General features: G+C 58.5%; 2 protein-coding genes across 2 annotated transcripts; one reads left to right on the plus strand and one right to left on the minus strand.

Moving 5' to 3' along the window:
* Positions 1 to 319: 319 nt before the first annotated feature.
* Positions 320 to 2,092, plus strand: H3-3B (H3.3 histone B). The gene is made up of 4 exons (XM_085304501.1): positions 320 to 444; positions 911 to 1,052; positions 1,141 to 1,294; positions 1,391 to 2,092. The coding sequence occupies exons 2-4, from the start codon at positions 925 to 927 to the stop codon at positions 1,517 to 1,519; spliced, it is 411 nt and encodes a 136-aa protein (XP_085160627.1). The 5' UTR covers positions 320 to 444; positions 911 to 924; the 3' UTR covers positions 1,520 to 2,092.
* A 933-nt stretch (positions 2,093 to 3,025) lies between these two features.
* Positions 3,026 to 12,309, minus strand: LOC146595973 (uncharacterized). The gene is made up of 16 exons (XM_085304499.1): positions 12,244 to 12,309; positions 11,011 to 11,118; positions 10,835 to 10,910; positions 10,485 to 10,641; positions 10,165 to 10,210; positions 8,790 to 8,848; positions 8,629 to 8,664; positions 7,885 to 7,937; positions 7,646 to 7,778; positions 7,301 to 7,497; positions 7,056 to 7,101; positions 6,898 to 6,963; positions 5,721 to 5,780; positions 5,052 to 5,134; positions 4,430 to 4,524; positions 3,026 to 3,394 (listed from the first exon to the last, which is right to left on the minus strand). The coding sequence occupies exons 1-16, from the start codon at positions 12,278 to 12,280 to the stop codon at positions 3,360 to 3,362; spliced, it is 1,287 nt and encodes a 428-aa protein (XP_085160625.1). The 5' UTR covers positions 12,281 to 12,309; the 3' UTR covers positions 3,026 to 3,359.
* Positions 12,310 to 12,315: the final 6 nt, after the last annotated feature.

Raw genomic sequence — 12,315 nt, forward strand, 5'->3', positions numbered from 1 at the left:
CCCCGCTCCTATTGACTTCCCATTGTGGAGCTTTGCAACAAAGGGTAGGATCCAAACCGTGCCCCTTTTCGTCCAATCAGCGCGCAGAGCTCCCGCCCGCCGCTGATTGGCTTCTTCTCGCCTCACAGTGCCCAATCAGGCGGCTACTTTAACAACCAATCAGCGGCCGGACATGTGCCCAATCAGCGCCGAGAAACGGGAGCACGGCCTTTGTGTCTTATGACGGCACAGCGCCGGCGGAGGTCCCGGCCAATGGAACGGCGCGCTGTTTCCAGGCATTGTGAGGTCACCGCGCCGTGTGCCGCCCCCGCTATAAAACGCGGGTCCCCGCGGCGGGGAGGGCGCAGTGAGGGGGTGGCTGGCAGTGGAGCAGGTTGTGGCAGGAGCGGCGCAGGCTTCGGTGTGCTCGGATACCGGCACCAGCGCTTCCTTCTTCTCTGAAAGGTGAGTCGCGGACGCCGGGCGCGATCGGCAGTGGGCGGCAGCGCTACGCGGGCCTTGGCCGACTCCTTTTCCCCCTTAGCGGGCAGGCCAGGCCTTGCCTACGTGCCTGGAGTCGCGACTGCTCCCCCTCCCCCCCCCGCTTCGGGGCTGCCTTAGAGGAAGAGGAGGCGGCGTGACTCAGTCCACTTCCCCTGGGCTGGGGAGCGGCTGGGCCGCTCCACACGACGCGGAGCGGGGGTGTGGGGGGGCCGTGACTCCTCCTCCTCCCGGGGGAGGCCACTGGCCACCTGCCCGTCTCGACGACGGGGGAGGGGGGCAGCCAGCCGGCATCTGCCGCCTCTGGGGCTTGAGGGGATTGCGGTGGGGGAAGGGATCCGGATTCTTATCGCTGGGCCGGGCCTGGTAGTCGTGCTGCCGCGCGAGTCGGGAGAGCTGGGCCCTGTGTCACGCTTGCCTGTCCCCGTAGGTGAGTAAAGAAAAATGGCCCGTACAAAGCAGACCGCCCGCAAGTCCACCGGGGGGAAGGCTCCGCGCAAGCAGCTGGCCACGAAGGCGGCCCGGAAAAGCGCCCCCTCTACCGGTGGCGTTAAGAAGCCTCATCGCTACAGGTAAGGCCGCCGGGACGGCCTGGCCTGGCCCAGCCCGGCCCTGCCCGGTGCCGCCCCCAGCCTGGCTCACGCCGCTTCCTCCTCCCAGGCCGGGCACCGTGGCCCTCCGCGAGATCCGCCGTTACCAGAAGTCCACGGAGCTGCTGATCCGCAAGCTGCCCTTCCAGCGGCTGGTCAGGGAAATCGCCCAGGATTTCAAAACAGACTTGAGGTTCCAGAGTGCGGCCATCGGTGCACTGCAGGTATTGCTGCCAGCCTGCTGGGCCTTGATGCTCGCGGCAGGGAGTGCGCTTTGCTGAGGGTTGCTAATGACGTTTCTTCTTGTCCTCTTGAAACAGGAGGCCAGTGAAGCATATCTGGTGGGTCTGTTTGAAGACACAAACCTGTGCGCCATCCATGCCAAGAGAGTCACCATCATGCCCAAAGATATCCAGTTGGCTCGCAGGATACGGGGGGAGAGGGCTTAAGTGAAGGCTGTTTTTATGGTGTTTTGTAGTAAATTCTGTAAAATACTTTGGTTTTAATTTGTGACTTTTTTTGTAAGAAATTGTTTATAATATGTTGCATTTGTACTTAAGTCATTCCATCTTTCACTCAGGATGAATGCTAAAAGTGACTGTTCACATAAACCTCAGTGATGTGAGCCTTGTTGCTCAGGAGTGACAAGTTGCTAATATGCAGAAGGGATGGGTGATCTTTCTTGCTTCTCATGCATGTTTCTGTATGTTAATGACTTGTTGGGTAGCTAAACTTGTAAGGTACTAGAATTGATATAAATGTGTACAGGGTCCTTTTGCAATAAAACTGGTTATGACTTGATCCAAGTGTTTAACAATTGGGGCTGTTAGTCTGACCATACATCACTGTGATCAAATGTGGACTTTTTTCAGAGGGTGAAACTACAAGTCTTAACCACAGTGTAACTTACAGTTTCCTAAAAACGTAAACCTGGCAGCTATAGAATACACTATGTGCATTTATAATAGCTATTTTATATATTGTAGTGTCAACATTTTTAAATTAAATGTTTTACATTCACATGTGAGGAGTCTTTGTCATTTGGTTTGTATGGGCTTGAAGAAGCTTATTCCTTCTGCTCCAGTATGTTAGCAGTAGATGCTAATGCTGGAATGCTTCTGTGGCAACTTTGCTGCCTACAAAATGGAGAACTACTGTGACTCTGTAGTAGTGTTTCCTTAGTTTGAGTCATCTCAAACTAGGCCAGTAAGAACAGAGCTGAACACTACAGTACAGCTGTGGAAGAAGAGGAGGGATACTTTTGACAGGCCTAGGCTGGTGTGTTTTTAAGATTAATTGCTTTTTAGGGCTGGGCATAGAGAGGTGGAACTAAGTTGTGGTGGTGGGTGGCTTTTATCTTCTTCCCACTCCCCCTTCCTTATAAGGGGGAAGTTCAGCTGAACTGTTTTGACTGTCCTGCATGAAATGAAGGCACTGGCTTTTACTCTGATTAAGTCTACGCTGTGAGGAAACCTCAGGTGCTTAGGCAGTATGTGTGTAGCTGCTGGTCTGAAACTCCTCTGTATGGCCTATGTTCCTGTGGGAACTGAACACTGTGGGTATTGTATTAACTTGGTTTTAATCGTGTACTAGCAGTACAAGATGGTGTGCACTAATTATACAACCTGAAAGCGTACAGGCTCCTAAGCAAAGTGGAGAGGTTGACTTGGCTTTCAGTAAGATTCTCATTTCTTAACTAAGCTTTTTTTGACTGAACAGGATTATATTTAAACCTTCACTTTGGAATACTCCTTCAGGCTTTCTGCTAACACAGCTCTGGTTTTCTTAATAGTGCCTCTGGGAACAGCCTTACGTAATTCAGCTGAGGTAAAGGAAAGCTGCTCAGACTACACTTGAAATACAGGTAATTGAATAGGCTAGCTATCATCAGTCCTTGAAAAACAGGATATGCTAGCAAGGCTAAAGTTGGAACAGAAGTAGCAGGGGAAAGTAGCTGAAATTAGTCCATTTTGATTTATTTCGATGAAATTAAAGCTCCCTGGAAAAAATGAAAAAGCAGTAGTTTGCAAAAAGGAGAGTGGACAACAGTAAGTCAACATTGGCCTTCTGTGTAAGTCTTTAAGGCAGGATGCATTTAAAGCACTTCCTTCCACAACAGTGTCCTGACAGTTTAAAAATACCAGTTCATAAGAGGCGGAACCTGCATCTTACTCCAAGACGGCCGCTGTCCGGATCTCCCGTGTTTCAGACTAAGGCTGGGCTGTGAACAGGGCTGGTTCACCAGAGTGCTGAGGGGAAGCTCACAGCTAGAGCCACTGCTCTCCCTTATCAGACAAACCACTCAGTGTGTTTAAATCCTGCAGCTGGAGAAACAAGCACTTATCACCACTCACTCTTCCACAATTGCCTCAACACTCTTTCCTACTCTGCTCCCAGAGGTACTTGAAATAAATACAACACCATATTAATATTATCATCACATCTGCCACATAGCTACTAAAAGTATGTTTAAAGCCCAAACCTTGAATCATTTTTAAACATGTTTTCTCACTTATAAACCCATAGAGGAAAAAGAGTTCATTGCATCTAAATAGTAAATTAATTGGTTTAAAGGGCTAGATCAAAGTTATGCAAAGATGATGCTATTACCATCTTAGCACTTCATCTGACACACCTGAGAACTGGTTTCACATCTCTGCTCCAAAACATCCTTCCTGCACAGGCTTCTACAAGTTGCTTAGTACCTCTGCACTATCTGTAAAATGTGGATAACACCTGGATACCTCAAAGGCACCGCAAAGAAATGAGTGGCTCAGCCAGCGTCACTGGAACCACAAGGTGCAGCTCAGCACTTCCCAGCTGCAGGTCTCAAAATATACTAAAGGCAGGTATGTCCAGCTGTGACAGGTACAACCTGTCAAGGAGGCATCCGGCAGCAACGCCTGTTAGCCCACCAGAAATCAGAGCGGGCATATCATTTAGGAAACATGGCCCAAAATTGTATTTAGGCAAGTTAAACATAGGACTTCCAAGTGATGGAACGTGTTAATAGTTGGTTTGGTTTAAAATAATTACATTCCCAGGCTAGACTGGTGGAAAAAGCATGTTTTAAAATAACATCCCTAGAAAACAAAGTTTCCTCCAAGCAGTTAGTGGAAACAATGAAACACTTGGTTATGCCTAGAAGCTGTTTCTTAAAATAACATCATTGTCTAGTGACTCTTAAAAAAAAAAAGAAAAAAAAGTATCTAAATAGCTATTCATCTTAATATCTTAATAAGCCTAACAAAAAAATTGTTACATCTTGCATGTGGTAGAATGGATAAAATGGAACAGCAATTCTTGGTGTTCCACACTTCTACTGTAATTATAGCTGAAGAAATAAAATGTTCCCTTACCAATTCTCTTGATAATTTCTTCACATTCTTGCTCAGAATTCGATTCAAACACTAGACAGTCAAATGTGCTCCCTTCAGGGCTCTCCGGGGAAACGCTAAATATGGAAACACATACATTAGCAGGCAAAAAGAAATCCAGTACTTAGCAGCGACACTGACAGCCAGGCAGCGTCTTAGCAGTGTCCTGTAATCACATAAGCAGCAGCGCAGCTCATCTGGATGGACTTCAGGTTTTCTAAGACCCATCGCGCTCAAATCTCAAGTCGAATCTCAACCCTGCTACACGTATCATACCGTGTGTTGGCCTAAATCTTCGCTGGCAACACGTTTGAGGGCCAGTCGGGCCACATCCAGCTCAGAGCCCGCCGAGGCGGTGAGCAGGCAGGTCATTCAGACGCTGCCGTGGGTGAGCGATCTTCTCATGAGCCCCACCGGTGGGGTCAGCTCTGCGTCACACAAAACAGGCCGGCAACTCGCCCCTGCTAAACGCAGCATCTGCTTCTTGCCACTGCACTTCCGTTTCCTTGACACCTGTTTCAGCTCGTGCACGAATGCACACGCGGTAGCCGCACGGTCCCGTGCCTGGGCACCCCGGCCAGGAGCAGCCCAAAGCCACACTTACGCAATGCAGAAGGCAAATAAGTTGCTGCTGCCCAGGCAGCGTCCCACGCAGGAGATCTCTGGATACACGTAGCGGAACAGGACCTACGCAGGGAAGCGGCGGGAGCGCGCGTTAGGGCAAGGCTGCGGTGGGCCCAGCTGTGGACCCGGTTCATCCCTGGAGCTGCTGCTGCCACTGAATTTTGGACAGGGGTGAAGCGCAGCTGCTGGAGGAGGGGGAAACCAACTTCGCAACGAGCGGACCGACCACGTGTAGAAAACCAGAACAGGCCTCTTCCCCCTACTGCTATGCGAACCCAAAGCTCAGTGAGCTACATGCAAGCCAGAAACGAGCAAAAGGGAGGTCTGACGGTGCTGATTCTGCAGGTCACTCGGCCGTTCGGCACCGGACCACACGTCTCGCTGGGTCAGTGTCGCTGCAAGAGCACCTGCTCAGCTGCTCCCTTAAGCATCTGTTAGGGAGCAGCAGGTACAGTGTTACCTCAGCCACGCATCCCGTGGGGATTTTCTGACAACGCTTGGCTCAGGAAAGCACCTTCAAACGGTCCTCGTGGGTTACAAACCTGCCTGACCCCTTCTTCCACCACCCCGCACACTGCGGCCACCCGAACAGCCGCGGTCCCAGCCTGGCTGCGACGGTTTTGGCTGACCTCAGGCATCACACTCTAACCTTGGAAGAAGCCTTCTCCTGTATGAGAACTTCTGTTTCCTTCACATCAAACAAAACCTCCTGAATGGGGAAAAAGAAAAATTAAATCATGAAAGCCCCAATCATTGCAGCTTTTAAGCTTTATTTTTAATAAAATACTCAAAGGAGAAAGATTATTTGAGAGCAAAGGTAATGAATCTCATCTGAAATACAGTTTTTCAAGGCGTTTCCTGATGCTCATGGCGAAATGCACAGATGGAAAGGGGAGTTAGGGGACTGCACATTAACAGACCGAATTCTCTGTGCTTCAGATTTGGGTTAAAAAGCATCAGAAAGGGGTGGAGTGAAAACAGTCGCTGGCCTCCCTTACAAGGATCCGCCAGCATCGGGGCTCCACGACGTGACAGCGCCGTGGCCAGGTCCTGCTCCGAGGCAGCCGGGTTGGGGATGGCCGAGGACGCCAGGGAGGCAACCGCGTCCTCTCGGGTCCTCTCCCTCCGGAGAGCTCCCGGCCCCCGGTTCGGAGCTGCGCCCCGCTCTGGGCCGCCCCTTCGGTCAGCACCCGGCATCGTCGTGTTTGAACCTTTTTGTGAATGACCACACGAAGGCTCAAGCAACAGTGACCTGAACCCAAAAGTGTTTTGGGACCCCGGTCCAGCCTCCTCTTGCTTTTTCACTGCTTTTCTGCACGTTGGGCTTTTATTTATTTATTTCCCATAATGTACTTTCCTATTCTGCCTGCAACGATGCTTCTAAACAGAAAAATCACAAGGGCGAGGGGTGTCAGATACTCAGCCAGGGCGAACAAATCTGGAGCCAGTAAGAAAAGAAATATATGTAAAAAATATATATATATCTCACCGGGCAGAGTAAATATTTCCCTGCAATTCTCTGACCGAGGTATGCCCGATGCTGCTGTTCGACCACCAGAGCTCACTGCACAGCGGCACCGAGCTCAGGTGGTGTAAAACTCATCACAAATGCAGTTGGGGTGGATTTTCCTTTCAGGCAGGTTTCGGTTTCCCTCCCTTTGCCCCCTGCCCTCCGTCTGTGCCCACGCGCAAGCGCACCCAGGTCTGTTCCGCCCGGGCTCCTCGGACCCAATCGCTCACTTATTTCTCAGCTTTTGTACAGCCCTCCGCCCCCGTCACCAGCCCCAGGGAGCCGCAGCCCCTCTCCGTGCGTCCCCACCGCTCACCCGTGCTGGCAACCTCCTCCGCAGCACGGCGGGGATGCCCTGCTCCAGCACCTCCTTGCCACCGGCCTGGAAACGGAGCGGGGAAGAGGCGATAACCCACGAGCACGCAAAGAGGAGCCCAGGAGAGCCCCGGGCACGTCCCTGCCCCGTGCGCTCACCTTCCCGACGCCGGTCCGGCCCAGGTACCGCAGCTTATAGAGCAGCCTGGGGAGAGAGGGCTCAGGGCGTCAGCGCGAGGGCCCCGGGCGTCCTCCCGCTCCGCGCTGGGGGCGACGGTCAGGACCTGCCGCCACCCCCCGGCCCCCCGCTTTGACCCCGCAGCCCCGAACGGAGGGGGCGAAGCAGCACTGCGGGGACCCGGGGCTGCCCCGACGCCGGGACCCGCGGCCGGCGCCGGCCCTACCTGCCGCCCTGCAGCCGCCGCGGGTCCCGCCGCGCCGCGCGCCGGGGGCCGTGCTGGAGCTGGAAGCCGGGATCTTTCTCCTTCAGCACCTTCAGGTAGGGCAGCAGGGGCGCGAAGACCCCTCCGTCGTGCCACCGCCACCGCAGCAGGCGCAAGCTCAGCGGCTGGCCCTTCAGCTTCTGCAGCGCTGCGCCAGCCTGGGCCGCGGGAGAGGAAGACGCCGAGGGGAGGAAGGCGCCGAGGGGAGGAAGGCGCCGAGGGGAGGAAGGCGCCGAGGGGAGGAAGGCGCCGAGGGGAGGAAGACGCCGAGGGGAGGAAGGCGCCCGTCCCCCCGCGCCCGCCCACCTGCCCGCCGCACGCGTTCCTCAGCGAGCGGCCGTTGATCTCGTCGAGGACGTCGCCGGCCAGCACCACCTCGTCCAGCTCCGCCTGGCTCTCGGGCAGCACCTCGGCGACAAGGACGCGTCCGCCCACGTACCTGGGAGCGGAGCGCCCGAGCCCCGGCTCAGCCTCGGGGCGGCGGCGGGGTTGGGGGGGGGGGGAACAGGCATCGGGAAACGTCTCCGTCTCCGCAGGGCTCCTACCTGAGCACCAGCCCCAGCGCCCGGCACGGGACCGTCTCGTACACGACGCACACCTGGAAGAGAGCAGCCGCCCGGAGCGGCCTCCGGCAGCGGCCCCCGGACGAGCGGCGCCCGCTCCGTCCCCGGCACGGCCAGGGACGGGGAGGGGGCCCGGGGACCCCCCACCCCAGCCCGGCGCTGCAGGAGCGGCTGGAGAATCGCTGCGAAACTGGGCCCCTCTCCCCCGCCGCACGCCCCGCAGCCTTCCCGAGCTTTAGGGTTGCGTTTTAGGGTTTCTTTTTAACTATTCGAGGGCAAAAGAGAGGGGGTGTTCACTTTTTTTAAAGACATTTGGGCATCCCTGCCGCCCGCGACCTCTTTGCGGAAGAAAAGCACAGATATTTGGCGGAGCCGAAGCGAGAACGAAGCCCCCAAAAACGGGGCTTTCCAGCAAAAAGGGGGAAAGCGGCACAGGAAGCCTCGCGGCGTGTCGGCGGCTTAGACCCCGGCCCTGCTCGCTCGTTCGGTCCCCCCCACCCCGGGAGCGGTGCCAGGGGCTGCTCCTGGCGGCGGGGCCGGACCCTGCGCCGGCAGCAGAGGCGGCTCCGCCGCTGCCCACGAGCCGCTGGGCGACCTCTCCGAAACCATCCGTTCTCGTCCTAACTAATTCAAGCGTTCGGCGAGGGCCGGCCGAGGCGGCGGAAGGACGGAGCCCACCCTGGCTCCCGCTCCGCTGGCGCGCCGGCAGGCGGGACGGCGTCTTACCGGCAGCAGCCAGCTCTCATCCAAGAAACTGCAGTTCTGCAAGCAAAGGGGCATCGCAGTCGCCCCCCGCGAGGAAGGGAACGGGGGCTCCGCGCGGGCGGCTCCGCAGGGACCCGCAGAGCCCCAGCAGAGCTGCCACCCGGGCCGATTTATCACCCCACCTGCAGATCCAGGGAGAAATTCATCTCTGTCAGCACCAGCATCAGCGAGAGGAACGGCTCTGGGAGGGAGGAAGCGGGACGGGGCCCGAGAGCCGACGTTACTGCCTGGCTCCGAGCCACGCGCGCCGTAGGACCCAAGTCGCGGCGACGCGGGAGAGGTCCAAATAATCAAAGCGATTTTCAGCGTAACTAATGAGACCTCGGGGCGCAGTCCCCGGGGGGACTCTGCCGGCACGGTCAGCGCTCGCGGAACGGGGCTGGGAACAAGGCTCATGGCAGACGCTGCTGACACGTAACTTTCTCTCCATTTGCCCTGTTAAACGCAAGGCTGCCTGCCCTCTCCCGCGCTAATGCTGCAATTATACCGAAGGATATTTGTAATCCGGTCATGCACTGAGAGCCTGGGGTGATTTATAAGCCTTCTAGGTACAATTTTAACACGGAGTTATTTATCATAATCAAAAGATTAAGAGCTTTCACCCTGTTGCGGTCCCCCGAGGAGCAGGGCTCCAGACAGAGCTACCCAGCGCATCAAAGGCGATGCAGACGCTCACCGAGCCGGCAGCCCGCCCGGACCGGACCGCGCGCGTGGGCCCGACGCCTGGGGTTCGGGCTGCGAGGGGCTCCGCTCGCGCGCTGGACTGCTGCGGTCAGCATCCTCGTTAAAAAGAAATAGCACAGAAGACACTCAAGAAGCAAATTTCCCTTGATAATCCCATGATAGCAAACCAACCGGAGATTGATCCTGTGTTTAAATATTTACATCTCCTTTTCCATCACGGCAGCAGCGTATTTACATTTTAGCACTTAGTTTGGCTTAAAAAAATTCCATCAGACTGTTTTGCTTCCTCCCCTGTGCTAGCACAGCGCCGTAACACACGGGAAATTTGCTCCAGGGTGGTTTAGGTCCAAATGAGACTCTTTGGGCTGGATTTAACAACAAGAGTCGCATGGACCACATAGCTGAGTGAGATGACGATGGGCAAGGACCATGCCCGTGGAGGGCACGTGTGCCAGCAGCTGGCTCCCCACGCTGAAGCTCCATGGTGGCCCTTGGGGACAAGGGACAGCTGCGGATGGCCCTGCCACCAGCACCGCCAGATGCACCTGCTGGTACGAACGCAGCCAGACCAGCGGTGTTGTGCTGGGCCTTTGCCCTCGTAAAAACCCGATTCCCAGGGAAGACTCTGCAGGCTTCTCCCAAATCACACACCCGGCACAGTGGCCAAGTGCCCATTTCGGTATGGATCCAGGAGGAAAACCCTGCAGCCCTGCTAGGGTTTGGCTTTCAGACCCAGAGCAAACCCTCCCCTGTCCCAGCTCTGCTTGGTTTCTGGGAGACACTACTGAACTTCGGAAGAAGACTTGGTCTTACCCATGAGCTCTTCATTGCCGAGGATGGAGGTGGCAGGATCGTAAAACTGAAACGCAGCGAAAAGCCACAGTTAAGTCACCGTTTTGGTTTATGTCGTACCATGGATAGCTGCTTGCACACACGTCTCAGACCGTGCCCGCGGCAGAGACAGCGACGCGGTAACCGCTGCTTTCTGCTCAAAGCCCTGGAGACGCTGAAGCCCGCTCGTGGGAGCGGCACCTCCGCTCGGGCAGAAGCCCCGGCCCCCAGCCCCGTCTCCGCTCTCCTCGCGGGGGCCGTGGAGCCGGCCCCGCGCTGGCCCCCGCGAGAGCCCGCCGCACCTCCAGGAGCCGGGGCGTCCCCGCGAGCTGCTGCACGGCCGCCGCCAGGAGCTTCCCGTCGAGAGCCAAGCGCAGGAAGTACCGGCCTCGGCCCTGCGCCGTCAGCACTTTCACGCAGGCACCGGCTTTCTCCACGCCGATGGACAGGGCGGTCGGGCTACGCAGGGAGAGGAAAAGCGGGGAGAGGAACCCTTCCCTTCGCCGCCGCTGACGGGCGCTTGTCCGTCCCCGCTCCGGGGTGCCGTGCGGCCGGGATCGCCCCGGGCCCGGCGGGCTGCCGCGGCTCGGCGCTGCCCGCGCGGGACGCCCACGTTGGCGCCCGGTCCCGGCTCGGGGCCGGCGCCGCTCACCCGCTGCCGGCGGTCCGGGCCGGGAGCTGCTCCAGCCAGTGCCAGTAGTCGCGTCCCCCGAAGCCCAGCAGCGGCTCTGCGGGAGAGAGAGGGCGCGAGGCCCCTTGCCGAGCGCAGGGCAGGGCCGGGCGCGAAGGGCGAGGGGAAGGGGTAGGGGCAGGGGCAGGGGTGCTCACGTCTCAGTCCCTTGCGCAGGACGGCCTCCAGGAGCTGGCAGAAGGAGGCGAGGTGCGGTGAGGCGTCCGTGCAGGGGCCGCTGCCGTCCCGGAGCCGCAGCACGCCGCCTGCGGCACGCCAGCGGCAGGAGGCAGGCTCAGCACCATCGGGTGCCTCGGCCGCTGGGGGTGGGCAAGGAAGCAGCCCCCCTCCCCAAGCACGCAGCCCCCCGGGACGAGGAGCCCGGCCGCGAGCAGCCGCTGCTCAAAGCCCGGCCGCCCGAGCAGCTCTGCCGGGGACAAGGTCAATCGCCGGCCGTTAGGGAAGAGGAGCAAAACCCTCCTTGGAGAGAGCTGGATTGGCCTCCCCACCTCGGGGCAGAGGTCCCAGGGAGCAGATCCCAGGGAGTTTCTCCATCCCTGCATCCACCTCCTCCTTTCCCTGGGCATTTGCCGAGGCTGCTGCGGGTGTCCAAGAGCCGCAAGCCCAGAGGAGACGTACCCCGGCCAGCAAGGGCCAGGGCCCTCCTGGCACGCTGGGCTGGCCCCGGGGCCACGAGGAGCAGGGAACACCCGCCGGAGCCATCTGCACGGCAAAGCCAGACACCTCCCCCTGCCAAGGAAGCGGGTCCCGCATGCCCGCAGCCTCCAGCAAGGGGCAGGGAGGGGGGCCGGAGCCTCGTGCCCCAACGCCACGGGCCCCGGCAGGCGGCCGGAGGCAGCCCCTGGCCACTGAGAAAGCGCAGGTGGCCGCTCGCCCGGGGCGAAATTCAGGGTGGACTTCCTCAAAGCAAGGTACCAGGTGCGGCCAGCGCAAACGCAAACACTGAGTCACGCTTGGCCCCGCGCGACGCCCCGCTGCGGCCCCACGGGGCAAACCCGGGCCTCGTGGGGCTACTTGGTTAGGAAGCCGTGGGTTTTCAGAGAGGGGCTGGGTGCGGGAGTCACTTCCAAGGGCGCTGGGAGAGGAACCGGCGCTGGGGAGGAGGCAGCGGGCGCCAGAGGAGCCCTTGGCTCTCTGCCCGCCGGTGCTGGGCACCTGAGCATCCCCGGGCGGCTCTAGAGCCGGCGAACGAACCGGGCCAGCGCCCTTGACGAGGCCTCTCGAGGTTTCACACCGCGCCGTGCCGGCATGCGGGTCCCCGAGGGCCCGGGCAGCTGGGGCACCTCCGGCGGGCTCCCCTCGGCCTCCCCTTCCCCTCGGCCTCCCCTTCGCGCTCCCCGGCCAGCGCCGGCCGCCGCGGCCCCGCTCACCTCTGAGGGCGCTGAGCAGCGGCTCCTTCCTGGCCATGCTCCCGGCTCCCGGCGCGCCGGGCAGAGCGGGGC

Source organism: Rhea americana, unplaced genomic scaffold, assembly GCF_003343005.1.
Source record: "Rhea americana isolate MKP2758 unplaced genomic scaffold, rheAme1 scaffold_21, whole genome shotgun sequence".
Lineage (NCBI taxonomy): Eukaryota > Metazoa > Chordata > Aves > Rheiformes > Rheidae > Rhea > Rhea americana.